The sequence below is a fragment of the Onychomys torridus genome, chromosome 18 (genome assembly GCF_903995425.1).
Source record: "Onychomys torridus chromosome 18, mOncTor1.1, whole genome shotgun sequence".
NCBI lineage: Eukaryota > Metazoa > Chordata > Mammalia > Rodentia > Cricetidae > Onychomys > Onychomys torridus.
In genome coordinates this window covers 4,348,906-4,363,617 of record NC_050460.1, presented here as the reverse complement: position 1 = coordinate 4,363,617, position 14,712 = coordinate 4,348,906, and the positions used below count along the sequence as shown (strand labels likewise).

At 53.0% G+C, this 14,712-nt stretch overlaps 1 protein-coding gene across 1 annotated transcript in view; it reads left to right on the top strand.

Annotated features, from left to right (window-relative positions):
• Nucleotides 1-14,440, top strand: part of Kif6 (kinesin family member 6) — a 304,808-nt gene extending 290,368 nt beyond the window's left edge. The window contains exons 20-23 of the mRNA XM_036168128.1: nucleotides 4,670-4,717; nucleotides 5,164-5,253; nucleotides 7,065-7,171; nucleotides 13,547-14,440. Coding sequence (XP_036024021.1) covers nucleotides 4,670-4,717; nucleotides 5,164-5,253; nucleotides 7,065-7,171; nucleotides 13,547-13,563 — 262 coding nt within the window. The 3' untranslated portion in view covers nucleotides 13,564-14,440. The remainder of the gene's footprint in view (nucleotides 1-4,669; nucleotides 4,718-5,163; nucleotides 5,254-7,064; nucleotides 7,172-13,546) is intronic.
• The last annotated feature ends 272 nt before the right edge of the window (nucleotides 14,441-14,712 follow it).

Genomic DNA, 14,712 nt, shown 5'->3' with positions numbered 1-14,712 from the left:
AAAAAACACGGAGTCTGAGAATCTGGAAGCCTAGGGGAGAGAACAAAGACTTGACAGCTCCAGGTGATATGGTGCCCTGGGTGTGTCTGCAGGAAGGAGGTAGACCCTCAAGCCCGGGCATGGAGGGTGTGCTGCAGGAAGGAGGTAGACCCTCAAGGCTGGGCATGGAGGGTGTGAGCTGCAGGAAGGAGGTAGACCCTCAGACCCATGCATGTAGGGTGTGCACGTGAGTCTGGGTGGAGCCAGCTGGAAAGTGCAGAACTGTCCCAGCTGCTGTGGGAATGGACAGGAAGACAGGGGGACAGGATGGACAGGGGGACAGGGGACAGGAGGACAGGAGGACAGGAGGACAGGGGGACAGGGGGACAGGGGACAGGAGGATGGGGGACAGGATGGACAGGGGACAGGATGGACAGGGGGACAGGATGGACAAGAGGACAGGGGACAGGGGGACAGGGGACAGGATGGACAGGGGGACAGGATGGACAAGAGGACAGGGGACAGGGGGACAGGGGACAGGATGGACAGGGGACAGGGAACAGGAGGACAGGGGGACAGGAGGACAGGGGGACAGGGGACAGAAGGACAGGGAGACAGGGAACAGGAGGACAGGGGGACAGGGGACAGGATGGACAGGGGACAGGGTGGACAGGAGGACAGGGGACAGGATGGACAGGAGGACAGGGGACAGAATGGACAGGGGGATACTGCTGAAGGTATCCATAAATCCAGACTGGAGAGATGCTCAGCCATTGAGAGCACCTGCTGCTCTTGCAGAGGACTGGAGTTTGGTCCCTGCCCCCATCCTTTCACAACCCCAGTAACTCCAGCTCCAGGGGACCCCCACTTCTGGCTTCTGTGGGCACACACACAGACACACACAAGACACACAATTTAAACTAAATATTTTTAACTAGAAAGATCTTATCTAGAAAACAGAAGGACCCATACAGAAAACCCACTTCTGGCTGACACTCCACCAGACCTCCCAGCCACGTGCCTGGCCTCAGTGCCATCGCCTCCCCAGGCACTCTGTTTCAGAAACAGTGCCCACCACTCACCACATGCAACAACTGGTGAGGTGTTATATCTGACTGTAGCTGGAGTTTTCCTGTGTCTACCCGGCCCCTGCAGCCGCTCAGACCCAAGTAAACACACAGAGACTTACATTACTTATGAACTGTATGGCCATGGCAGGCTTCTTGCTTTCTAGTTCTTACATCTTAAATTAACCCATTTCTATAAATCTATACCTTGCCACGTGGCTCATGCCACGTACACATGTCATGTACCAGCATCCTTTAAATCTTGATTCTCATGGTGGCAGCAGCTGGCAGCATCTCCTGACTCAGCCTACCTCTCCCCAGAATTCTCCTTGTCTGTTTATCCTGCCTATACTTCCTGCCTGGCTATTGGACAATCAGCGTTTTATTTATCAATCAATCAGAGCAACACATTCACAGCATACAGAAAGACATTGCCAGTATCTGAATGTCTTTAAAAAGTCAGCAAATAATGAAAGAAAAAAACAGTAAATTAAACTTTATTAAGAATTTAAAGGTACTATTAGACTAGAGAGATGGCTGAGTGGTTGGAAGATCCAAGCACCTGTTTTCAAGTGGTTCACAAACACTTGCAACTCCAGTTCCAAGGGACCCAATGCCATCTTCTGACTTCCACAGGCGTCTTTGAACATACATGTGCACACACTCATACACACTCACACACCAATAAATAAACAATTAATAAAGTAAAAATTTAAAAAAGGACTCAGTTAAGAAACAGAATTGTGCATAAACTGGAGGATGTTTGCAAAGCACACATTTTATGAAAGACTTGTACCCAAAATATACACAGGTCACTTTATGTGCACCAGTAAGAAAATGGATCGCCCTTTGAAAACAAAACAGCAAACACCAGGGCTCCACAGTGAGGCCTGTCTCATAAACTAATTAATTAATAGGACTGAGCTAGGCTTGGTGCTGCACACGTTTAATCCCAGAGACAGGAAGATCTGAATGGTGGCATCCCAGGTTTGGGGAACAGCTTAGAAACTAGGGAGTCCTTTTCCCCCAGACTTCACACTGTACCGTTCTCCTGCCTGAGTGGTCACATCCTCCTGCCCTTCCCCCTGGTTGGTCCCAGGCCGCTCTGCCCTCCTGGCCCTCAGCAGCCCAGCACCTGTGAATGTTCCCTGGGCTCTGAAGAAAGACAAACTGGGAAAGCATCATGTGAAAGGCCCGTTTGAGAGGCATGAGCTTATTCCTCCAGATTCACTGCTGTTTCCAAACTGTCCTTGACCTGGTGGGTGAAGGTGGCATCTGCGGAGGAAGCCTCTCCTTCCCTTCCCCTGGTTTTCTCCAGCCGCCCTTGAAGCTCTGAGATAGGGCGGCCATTCTCCCAAGAGTGTGCAGAGTCTGCCACCTTGTGGCTCTCTCTGGTCTTGCAGCACCCCGCACCAAACCCAGCACAGAGGAGCTCTGTTCTCCCTCCCTAGAGTTTCCACAAACTTTAGACAGCTAGGGCATGAGCATGGGGGTGTGAGCAGGGTTTGGGAACGACACTCTCTGGCTTCCCTTACTGTTTCTTTATCCTGATGCTCTGGAGACAGCCCCATGGGAAGGGGTCCTGTCATCATGTCTGAGGTGAGAGAGCAAAAGGTTGGCTCCAGGCAGCTAGCCAAACTAGTATGTGGGAAAGTAAGCTGTGGGCCTAAGCAAGAGCTTGAATAGATGACGGCACACTTACTAAGACATCCCACCTGTCTGTCACCCTGCCCGCCTCCCAGCCTCAGTGTCTCCAACTGTAAAACGAAGGTTCTGACCATGTGACTTCTTGAGTCTGTTTTGCCTCTGACACCGCTCTTCACAGCGTCCCCAAGCAGGGAAGAGGCTCCAAAGTCCATACAGCAGAGCATATTGCAGTGTAGCCTAGAGAGACACCAGGAATAAAGAGCAGCCTTCCTGTCCGCTCAAAAGAGGACCGTGTACACAGCAGGGGAATGCTAAGCGGGCCTGGTGAGCTGCTCCCCACTCCATGAGAATGCAGAGACCAGCCAGGGGCAGCAGCGTGGTCAAGGAGAGACAGAGCGCTGCCCTGGAACACCAGCAGGAGCCGGTCAATGGAACCGGAAGGCCGAGACGGAAGCCTCAGAGATGAGATGAACTTCAGCATCGCTACTGAACCTCTCCATCTCTAGTCACATCTCTCAGGGGTGGTGGCGTCCTTCTCTGACCACTGAGGGCTTGTGTTTGAATTGTCCATGCTGTGACGAAATGCCCGAGGGAAGCAACTCGAAAAGTTTATTTTGGCGCAAGTTTTCAGTGGTTTTGGTCTGAGGTCAGCTGGTTGCATTGCTTTGGACTGAGGTGAGGCAGCAGATCCTGGAGGAAAGGATGGTCTGCAGACCTGTGGAAGCATGGGGAAGCTGAGACAGACAGACAGGAAGGGTCCAGAAGCCCAAGCCATACCTACTCCTTGCAAGTGACCTACTTCCTCCAACCCACCCCACCTCCTGATTTCCACCGTGTATTACTAACATCATCAGATCACCAATCTATCAGAGGACAGGGCCCTCAGGACCCAGTCTTTCCCCAAAGCTGGCAGCCAAGCCTTTAACACCAGTGCCCCGGGAGGGACATTTTCTGTCCAGATCACAGCAGGGGCTAAATCGAGACAAGATGGAAAAATGGGGAAATGTAGGGATGTGACAGCAGAAAGGAGCCCTGTCCCCGGAATCCATCTGAGGCTGCTTGCCAGCAGAGATGAGGACCCAGTGCTGATAACAAGTAACTTTCTTTCTCCCCTCCCAGCTGTGAGCCGGCTGTTGTCTAGGACTGTCACCAGAAACAGGAAAGGGACATGCCCTACATCCCTTGTGCATCCCTAGTGGCTCTGCTATCACCTGCCAGGTTATAGTTTCACCCAGGTAGCCTCTGGAGCCACCCTATAGTCTGGTGTCTCAAAAGAGAAGGAAATGGGAAGAGCGCGGTGGTTTCCAAGCGTCTTTGAGGCGTAACTTGAGGGCCACCAGAAGGTAATATGGCTACTGCTGAGACAGTCCTCCGTGCTCCTCCCTCGAGGAGCCAGCACCCACACTGGATGTGTCTTGCTTTCTGAAGCTCTTCTTTGAGAAGCCCACACCTCTTGGGTGTACACTTATTCTCCTGTTGGATGCCTTTCTTTAATGCATCTATTAGCCTCTAGCTCTGCCTGATTCGTCCTGAAACTCTTTTCGGAGTCGATGCCCCTAAAGGTCTAACAGACTGCTGAGGGTGGCAGCATGGAGCTGGGTCTCTGCCTTTCACTGCTGGCAAAGGAGCATGACGTCTCCAGAGCTCTGTCAGAGGTTCCGGTTGTAGACACTGTCCATAAACAACAGCTGTGATCACTGCAGCTATTTCCTGCCGTCCATCTTTTCAGCCAGTGATGCTGTGCTCAACAATGAAAATCACCAAGATTGCTGAGGGGTGTGGGGATATGGGGGAACAGATAGTCAGTTCGGTCTTCTCAGATTGCTATTACAAAATGCCAGGGTCTAAGTGGCTCATGGGTTGGTTGGTGGTTGGTTTTTCTGGTATTGGGGCATAACCATGATCCTGCGCATGCCAGGAAAACCTTCGTCCACTGCCCCACGTTCCACGCTCTGGTCTTTTTGTGTTTGTCACAGTTCACAAAGATGGGAAGTTGAAGATGGAGCTGACAGTGTGGACATCTGGTAAGGGCCCTGCTCCCTCCTACAGTGGCAGGGTCAGGAAGCACGCACGTTTCCTTTGTAAAATTACTAATCCCTGTCTTGAGGATTTTGCCTCATGACCTCATCATCTCCCAAAGGGGCTGTCTCTGCCACTTTAGGGGCAGGGATCAACCTGTAGCACAGAGATGTAGACCCCGCTGTGGGCTCCCTCCCTGGTGCACAGGGACCTCTTTCCTGCAGTGTCCAGACATGTTCCAGTCTGTCTTCCTCTCACGAGGGCACTAGTCCCATTGTGAGGGCTCCACCCACAAGGTCTTGTCCATCCAGTCACTCTCCAAGGAAAGCCCACCTCCAAATGTCATCCCTCTGAGAATCAGGCTTCTGGGAGTCAGACTTGGGGACACACGCCCCGAGTCTCTCCTAGCACTGCCCCAGGACTTCTGGTTTCTGTTGGTTTGTCTTTGCAGTGACAGAAATGCCAGAAGAATCCTCCCCTCCCCTCGCCCCAGTGAGCACAGCCAAGGGCCCAGTAGCTCCAGGACACAACTACAAGACAGGTATGTTCCTCCTCCCCTAACGCAGTGGCAGCCCCTGCCATGGGCAGAGTGAGCCCTAAGGTCTGCATCCCCAACAACCCAAGGGGCACCTTATTATAGTGGGAGGTTTCTCCAGTCCTCCAGGCCCCAAGGCCCAGACAAATCTTCCCTACCCACAGTCCCATAGCCACTTATAAAATAATCACTCAGAGGCTTATATTAATTACAAACCATATGGCCTACGGCTTCAGCTTCTTGCTAGCTAGCTCTTTCATCTTAAACTAACCCATTCCTATTAATCTATGTGTTGCCACACGGCCACGGCATTACCAGTCTGCTGACATCTTGTTGTTCCAGTCACGGTGGGCTGGCATCTCTCCCGACTCCGCCCTTCTTCTCTATCTCTGCTTGGATTTCCCACCTGGCTGTAAGCTTTCTTGCCATAGGCCAAAACAGCTTTCTTTATTATTAAGTTGGAGCCACACGTATTCACAGCATACAGAAAGACATCCCACAGCACCTTGTCTAATTGCTATAAGCAGTACCTGGGACGGACCCCTGCCCTGGTACCTGGGAAGTCCCCCAAATCTTCTCTTGCATTCTGACTCTCAAAACTGGAGGAATTATTCCCCGAATCTCTGAGACCCTCCATCTCCTGGTATATGTATGAGATGCACCAGATGTGGTGGTACACACCTTTGGTCCCAGCACTTAGGGGACAGAGGCAGGTGAATCTCTGAGTTTAAGGCCATCCTGATCTACATAGTAGGAATTTGTCAAAAAAAAAAAAAAAGCCAATTAGGGCAGTTGTGTCAGAGCCCTCTGCCCCACTACCAACAAGAGCTGAGAACCTCAGGAGGCTGGGGCCCTGGTTAGGGTGACATGTCACCATCACTCATCCCAGGCTTACTCACACTAACTTCTCCTTTGGCACTCAACATCGCTTTGACATCTTGATGATGTCTCCCCTGAACCCACACACTACTGACAAGGCGTAGCCGTTTGCCCCCAAGGCAGAGACTGCTATTCTATCTCTTTCAAATCACAACCATATTTAGCCAAAGTGCCACCATTAATAAACCACATTTCCCAGCATCCTTTGCAACCATGAGGCCAATGAAATTTGTAAGCAGAAGAGTGATGTGAAATTTCCAGAAATTCTCCTGATAAAGGGAGGGACACTGGCCCCTCCCCCTCCTTCTTCACCTGGCTTTGCCAGTCTTGTGCCCAGCGCTGTTCAGCTGTGTAAAGGTGGGCCTAGGCTGCAGCAGAGAGAGGAAGCAGCTGGAGCAAAGGCCCCAAGACTGGAAAGAAAGCTGGGGAGTGAACCAGAGTCAGAGCACCGGGGACCCAGGAAGCCAGGGAAGAGGGTTTGAATTCTCTTCCGGGAGTAACATGAAGGGCATTAGTGACACAGTGAGTGTTGGTGAGGCCTTCACACAGAGGAGGTGGAAAGCTGCTGAGAAAGGCAGGCTCAGTGGGTGAAGGGCACAGGCTGCACAGTCTGATGGCCTGAGTTTGCCCCCAGAACTCATGGTAGGAAAGAACCACCTGCCACAAGTTATCCTCCGACTACAGAGACAGAGAGATGCAAACAGACAGACAGCCACAGAGAGATAGACAGACGGGCACACATACACAGAGACAGACACACACACATACACACACACACACACACACACGCACGCACGCACGCACGCACTCACATACCCACACATAAATTTTAATCTTTAAAAAACAAAATTAAGTAAGGTAGGAAATCACTTTGGGGAAGCTACATCCATATATAACATGCAGCGACTTGTAACGTTGTGACTGGTGTTTGTCCTCAGCATCTCCGCAAAGCCAATATCATCCATCCCTCTCACTGGAGACAGCCAGACAGATTCCGACATCCTGGCATTCATCAAGGCCAGACAGAGCGTTCTGCAGAAGAAATGTAAGTACACATCCCCTGGAACCCCTCCAGGGCCCGACTGTCCCCACTCTTCTGTCTCACACTTGGGAGAAGGGGGAGCTGCAGCAAGCAGGAAGTTGCAGAGGAAAGAGGCATCTCATGTGCTCCTGAACCCACAGCAGCAGCCTCAGTCACCTCATGGGAGCTGAGCCCTGCTTCTCCAGGTCCCAGGGGCAGGTTTGTGAGTGGGTGGCCTGGGTGCTTCTGGCCAGCACCCTCCCTGTTCCAGACCTTGGCTTTGTTCTCTGTCACCTGAAGTCATCTCTTTCCCTGCATAGCCTTTGCTAAACAGGAAGAGCTGAGGGCGTTTGGTAATTTATTGAGACCCTGGCTAGAAACGTCATTCTCTCGGAGCATAGTTCTTGCCAAGGAGCTGTGGATGTAAACACCACTTGAAGGCCCAGGGCTGGAAACACTGTGTCAGTCACGAAGGAAATACCTGTCCCATAGCAGGAAGAGCAGAAGGCCCCTCCTGGCCTTCCTCACTGGCCTGCTTGCTTGGCAGCTAATCATCTCTACTGTGGATAAGCCTTTCCCATTCCCAGACACCCACAGGAACAGGGCCAAACCCCTACCTTACACTTGCATTTAGTCTCAGCCTCACCCCAATACTCCAAAGGTTTAACATTGTCTCGGCTTGTCCAAAGCTGCCCTCCTTGATGATATACCTGTCTGTCCATTTTCCATGGCTGTAATGGAATGTCAAAGGCTAGGTAACTTAGTAAAGAAAAGTGATTCATTTAATCCAGTTCTGGGAGTTCATAGACACACACAATAGTTACAGCAGCTCTGCTCTGTTCAGAACCTCAAGGCAGATGGGGTGAGATGGAGGGGTCATATGGTGGGACAGGAACCCAGAGAGGGATTCAGGTCATATGGTGGGTCAGGGACCCAGAGAGGGATTCAGGTCAAATGATGGGACAGGGACCCAGAGAGACATTCAGGGCTCAGGCTTCTGCAGTGACCTAAGGAATAGACCCAATAGACCCCACCTCCTAAGGGTCCCACCTCCGGCCTCACCACATGGAGATCCAAGTTTCGTGCACAAACTCAAACCACAGACAACATAAAAGGAGAAAGTCTTGGATGTGGCCGTCACTGGCCCGGGTGGATGCTGTGCTCAGCTTCTCTGTCACCTGTCTGTGACTTAGAAAGAATGAATTTGCACATGAATGGGGTGCTGGAGCTGAAGGAAAACTGTCATCCTCATGTCAAGCAACTAGACGATCATGGATGCCCACGGTGTGAGTGCCAGGAGCGGCAGCATGGGCCCCACCAGGCAGCAGTGGTGGACAAGTGCCATTTTATGTCGGTCAGGCATGTGTGGGAGGGCAGGAGGAGGACAGCAGAGCAGAAGCACAGGCAGCTCCCCTGGGAGGGCCGCTGTGCAAGGGAGAGGGCCGCTGTGCAGAGGAGGGGGCCGCTGTGCAGAGGAGGGGGCCGCTGTGCAGAGGAGGGGGCCGCTGTGCAGGGGAGGGGGCCGCTGTGCAGAGGAGGGGGCTGTTAGGGCTGCTGTGCAGGGGAGAGGGCCGCTGTGCAGAGGAGGGGGCCGCTGTGCATAGGAGGGGGCCGCTGTGCATAGGAGGGGGCTGCTGTGCAGAGGAGGGGGCTGTTAGGGCTGCTGTGCAGGGGAGAGGGCCGCTGTGCAGGGGAGGGGGCCGCTGTGCAGAGGAGGGGGCCGCTGTGCATAGGAGGGGGCCGCTGTGCAGGGGAGGGGGCCGCTGTGCAGAGGAGGGGGCCGCTGTGCAGGGGAGGGGGCCGCTGTGCAGGGGAGGGGGCCGCTGTGCAGGGGAGGGGGCCGCTGTGCAGAGGAGGGGGCCGCTGTGCAGGGGAGGGGGCCGCTGTGCAGAGGAGGGGGCCACTGTGCAGGGGAGAGGGCCGCTGTGCAGAGGAGGGGGCTGTTAGGGCTGCTGTGCAGGGGAGAGGGCCGCTGTGCAGAGGAGGGGGCCACTGTGCAGAGGAGGGGGCCGCTGTGCAGAGGAGAGGGCCGCTGTGCAGAGGAGGGGGCCGCTGTGCAGAGGAGCGGGCCACTGTGCAGGGGAGAGGGCTGCTGTGCAGAGGAGGGGGCTGGGACAACTGAAGGGGCCAGAATGAGGCTGTGCTGCTAAGTGGGGACTGAAGATGAGGTCGTCTATGGACAGAAATGTTCTCATCCAAATAACAAGTTCGTGGTGTGATGGGAGAGGAGCGTCTGTCACCTTTCTGTTGATGTGACCAAACCCCGGGGCAAACATCTCTAAGGAGGGAGTTCTCTTGGGCTTGTGGTGTCAGAACTGTCCGTCTATGGTGGCAGGAAGGACAGAGAAGTAGGGCTCACAGAATGGAGCCAGGAAGTGGGCAGAAGGATTAGAAGGCTTTCTCTATTTCCCCCTTTTATCTAAACTGTCTGGACCCCTAGCCCCCTGCTGGATGGAGCCACCTCCATTTGGGGTGACTCTTCCCTGCCTTTTAGCCCTCTCTGAAAATGCCACACCCCCAGAAGTGGGATTTACTGCCCTCTTAGGTACCTTTCAATCCAATCGAGTTGACCATCAAAATTAACTGCCACAGGGGGACCAGAAACCTCCCTGAGGAAGTGAGAGGGGGGACACAAGAAGACCCGTTACAGCCCTCCCCATTGTAGATTGCAGAAGTCAGCCATCATTATTCCCCTCAAGAGCATACAAGTAAGCAGGATTTGTACATTGTCTGCTTTTGTAATAAGAGAAATGTCACCCAACTCTCATGGAAGAAGAGAGGTAAGCTCAAGGTTGGTGTCACAGTGGTGTTTCCTGCTGGCACTGTCCCCAACAGTCCAGACAGCCACAACAAGCCTGAGCACTTTACTTTCTGTTTTTTCAAGACAAGGTCTCTCTGTGTATCCCTGGCTGTCTGAAACTCGTTCTGTAAGCCAGGCTGGCCTTGAACTCAGAGATTTGCCTGTCTCTGCCTCCCTAGTGTTGGCGTTAAAGGCATGTGCCATCACTGCCTGGCATGAGAAGTTTACTTAAGATACATGTCAGGGCTGGGGAGATGGCCCCATCAGTGTTTGCTGCACAGACACAAGGATCCAAGTTTCATGCCCAGAACCAATGTAGACAGCTGGGCATGGACACACACATTCACACTCCTAGCACTGGGGAAGCGGAGACAGACGGCCCTGGGCTTTTCTAGCCAGCCAGCCCAGGCTAACAAGTGAGTGTCTGTTCCCAGTGGGAAACCCTGTCTCAAAAAGTTGGTGGGGCCAGCGAGGTGGCTCAGCAGGTAAAAGTACTTATTGCCAGGCCTGATGGCTTTGACCCCCAGTCCCCACATGGTCGACAGAGACAATTAGCCCCCACAAGTTGTCCTCTGAGCTCCACATGTGGGCCATAGCACACACTCTAAGTTCATTAATTAACCCCAAAATAGATGGATGGCATCTGAGTAAAAATACCCAAGATTGAACTCCCACCTCCATATGCACACATGTGCACACAGGCACATGACTCACACACGTACCAGCACACATATGTGTGTTGCACACACTCAAGAATGCACACACAAGCTAGTCAGCACTAATGAAGGTTTTCATTTACAGTACTGCATTGTATGCTCTTAACACACTATAAGGCACACAGAGGCAAGATCTGGACCCCTGTTCTGACAAATGAGGAATCCGAGGCTTGCTACAGTTGAGGATGCCGCCCTATGTTGTACAGCTAACGAGGCAAAGCCAAGAAAGTCCAACTGTTCTGCTCTCTCCACTGAGCCCACACTGTCTTGAGAGCCACAGCCAGCAAGGGCCTCCGCTGTGCCTCTTAGCCTGGTGGGGCAGGGGAGGACCTGGATGGATTGGAGGGCAGAGCTAAGCCTTGCCCAGCCCTGCAGCTGGGAGTGCTATTTTCCGAACAGTCAGAAGCCTGGAAGTAATTCATCAAAACACATACAAGTCCCACCATCCAGTTGTTATTCCCAAAGGAAAAAGCCTCCTGGTTTCTTAGTGACCGTGCAGACTCAGGGGAAGCTGTGGAGGGGGGACATGGTGGTGGAGGTGGGGAGCATTTCCCCCAGGCCAGAGCCAAAGGGCCAGCAAGCTTAACCTGTCCGACCCAGCAGATGGCCCAGAGCCCACTGTGTAGCATTGTGTGTGAAGCCCACTTATCAGGCCAGCTGTCAAGCAAACAGCAGCCAGGCCGGCACCCTCTCAGCCAAAGCAAACACCCTGCCTTGCCTGGGGCTCTCTGCTCGCAATCTAGCAGGCTGTCCTGTCATGGCTTCTTTCCAGCACTCATTACTGGGAATTTGTGACTACAGCGGGAACAGGAGGCCCAGAGAGGGCAATTTAACATAAGGCTCCCGGTTCTGAGAATGCACCAAGACCCAGGATGATCGGCTTGATTTAGGATCCAGGGAAATGCCAACAAAATGTTTAAATCCCTGCTGGGGGCACCTGCAGACAGGTCTATGTCCCCCATAGGGCGTTCGTCATCCATGGAGTCAAATCCACCCTTACACTGCCAAGCCTGGGTTGAACATCTGAGGGAATGAGGTCGGCCCCTTTCTACAGGCCCTTTTATACTCTCCCTTAATCCTTGCGTTTGGAAGTGTTCCCATCTGGAAGTCCCTTGGAGCAACCACAAGTTCTCCTTCTCCAGAGCTGCCAGGAAAAGGATCTACCAACAAACCTCAAACTCCTGCTTAAGAGCCCTTCCAGGGGTCAGAGGGTGGGAGGGGGAGGAAGGGGGAGAAGGAGCAGTACCTCTCAGAGGACAGGACCTCAAGTGAAGCCATCTCCGCCATCTGTGGCCTTGAACAGGTCATGCTGTGACCCTCTGTGTCATAGATGGCAGCCCCCTCGCCTGTCAGTGCGTCTCTTCAGAGGTAATGTCTCCCAGCGTCTCTCATACTGTACTGAGCACCAGAGTTGGCAGCAGGGAAGGTGCCCTTGGTGATGAGACCTGGCACCATTTAGTGATGTGTCTGCGGTGAGACCCTCCATTCCAGGGTATGCCACCACCCCTGCCACCCAGCTCCACTGCTACACGGGGACACAGTGAGTGCAGCCGAAGTAGCACCTGAGAGGCCACGTCCCAGAGTGGTGTACTCCCAGCTCTGCCGTGTAGCACCCCTTCTTCAGCCCTCCTGAGCACGGCTGCATGCGGATCTAGGGGAGCTAGGACGTTTGAGGTGGGAGCTGGCTCACACTGCCTCCTGTCTTCCAGGACAGCCTTAAGTAATCCTCTCAACAATGTAGAGGTGATGTCAGACATGAGGCCCCATGTGGTCCCAGCTCTCACCCCACCTGTCCTTGGCCTGGAGAGATGGAACTGGGGAATTCAGCACTGTCTGTGTACTAGAATTAATTACTGGGCCACCCACGGAGATTCCGATCCCATGGGGGTCTGTGGTGTGGCCCGTGGTGTCTAAAAGGCCTGGGAGCTGAGCATTTAACTTTTGTAAGCTAAGATGCGTCCTGACTTCCTTCCTGTCCTGCAGTTGGGTTAGAACAGGTCAGAATATGTGAAAAGGGAGCCAGTGAGATGGCTCAGCTGGTAAGGGCGCCAAGCTTGATGGCCTGGGATCCATTTCCGGCATCTGTGTGGTAAAAGGGGGAAAAAACAGTGGCCACATATTGTCCTTGTCCTCTACACACAGGCCGTGGCATGTAGGCACACAAGCACACACGTGCTATAAATAAATACAAAAACAAATCGATATTTTGAAAGACTGTGTTAAAAGGGGGGGCATCTCTGTTGAATTTCACAGTGTGGCCTCACATACAGTGCTGGCCCTGCAGGACTGCACGTACAAGCCATGCTGTTTTATCCTCTACTCCCCACCTCCAGTGGGCTGTTATCACCTACTCTGCCTCGGCAGTGCCACACAGACAGCCCAACGTCCCCACTCCCAGCTGACTGAAGCTTCGTCTCCACCATGCTCTCACCATCCTCTCCCCGCAGCCTCCCTGCCCGCTGAAACTTTAAAATGCTGTGTTCATCACTGCACCCAAAAGATCTCAGCAGTTTCCTCTTGTACCTACCTTATTATCCAGACTTAAGGCAGATGAACTAGGAAGTCATACCATGCTCACACTTCCGTGTGCATGGATGTAAGCATCCTGTTCAAACTCAGACTTAAAGCTGTATGCCTACGGTGGGCCCAAGACTGCATCCTTTTAAAGACTTATTTTAACTCCGCCCCCCTCTCGAAACCATGGGGTTGGAATGAGTGTGGGTCTGCTGAGGATTGATACCTTAGCCAAGAGGAAAAGAAGTCTTTCCCGCAGAGCCTGGGGGGCAGGGTTCAGAGGTGAGGGTGTGACCAGCCTCCCCCAGTGTCTGTCAGTCCTAAGAAAATCCCCCACCCCAAGATAACCATCACCCTGTCTTCTTTCAGGCCTGGGAAGTAACTGACTTTCTGATGGGATTCCAACCGTGTCCTGCAGACAGAATGACTGATGTGAAGATAAAGACTCTGCCCCTCACTAGTGACCTCAGATGCGACATAAAGCCACCCCAGAGCAGCTGGCAAATGTGAGGCCAGAGGAGGAGAGCTGTACTGGTTGGAGGCTCTGTACTTGTTGGGTGGTCTTGACAGAGCCGCTGGAAGGGTGGCCAATGCCAAGGAGCTGAGGGCAAGGCTGGGTGGCTGCTCACTGTCGTGTTTATGAGAGCCTTGGTGATGGTGCATTGCACCATCATAATGTACAGGCAGGGGACATTCCAGGCAGCACAACCTAGGGGGATAATAATCTACTGTTTATAGCTATATGCAGCCACCACTCTAGTCTACCCCTGGCTTAGAAGCCCAGGGATGCCCATGGCAGGCCAGGCAGGGCTTCAGAGCACCAGATAAGACAGTAGAATGTAGGGTACCTCAAGGGCCAGTGTCCCAGCCCAAATGCTCCACTATCACACCTTTGTCCTGTCTCCAGGGACCTGTGTATCCTTGCAGTCTGAGGACTTCACAGTACCAGAGAACAGTGGCAAGTTCCCCGGAGCTCTGCAGGCATCAGGACGAGCTATTACCCCACCAAGCTGTGTGGGGCTCTACAAAATTCAAGTCCAGACTCACTGTCCCCACGGGGAGAACACAGCTACCCTCACAGAGCTTGCCTCAGTGACCCTCCCATCATTCCACAGCCTGGCTCTGTGACTTGGACTCAGTGGACATGAAGGGAGGAAATACAGTCATCAGCGGCCTGTGTTGTGTTTCCAACCTAGCTAGAGTTGGGCAGGGCAATGGAGGTACAGAAAGAGGTGCCCAGAAATTATGACAGCCAAATAAAAATACCTGCTGCTCCTGGTGTGTCTGTTCCATAGTCTAAGAACTCGTGATCCTGGGAAGAGGACAGGGGATGGCACAGACTTGTTTGGGTTGATGCTGTTGACTTTTGTTACTCCTTTCCAGGCATCCTGAAGCTAGGCAGGCCTGTAGCATTCTTCTTGGTCATAGCCTGGCTTATGTCATTCAGAGCCAGAAGCATGAGGCAGGCGAGCTTTTTCTTGCCTTCCTACAGCTGATTTCTTGGTCTGCCACAAAAGATGGAAAGTGCTGTGACA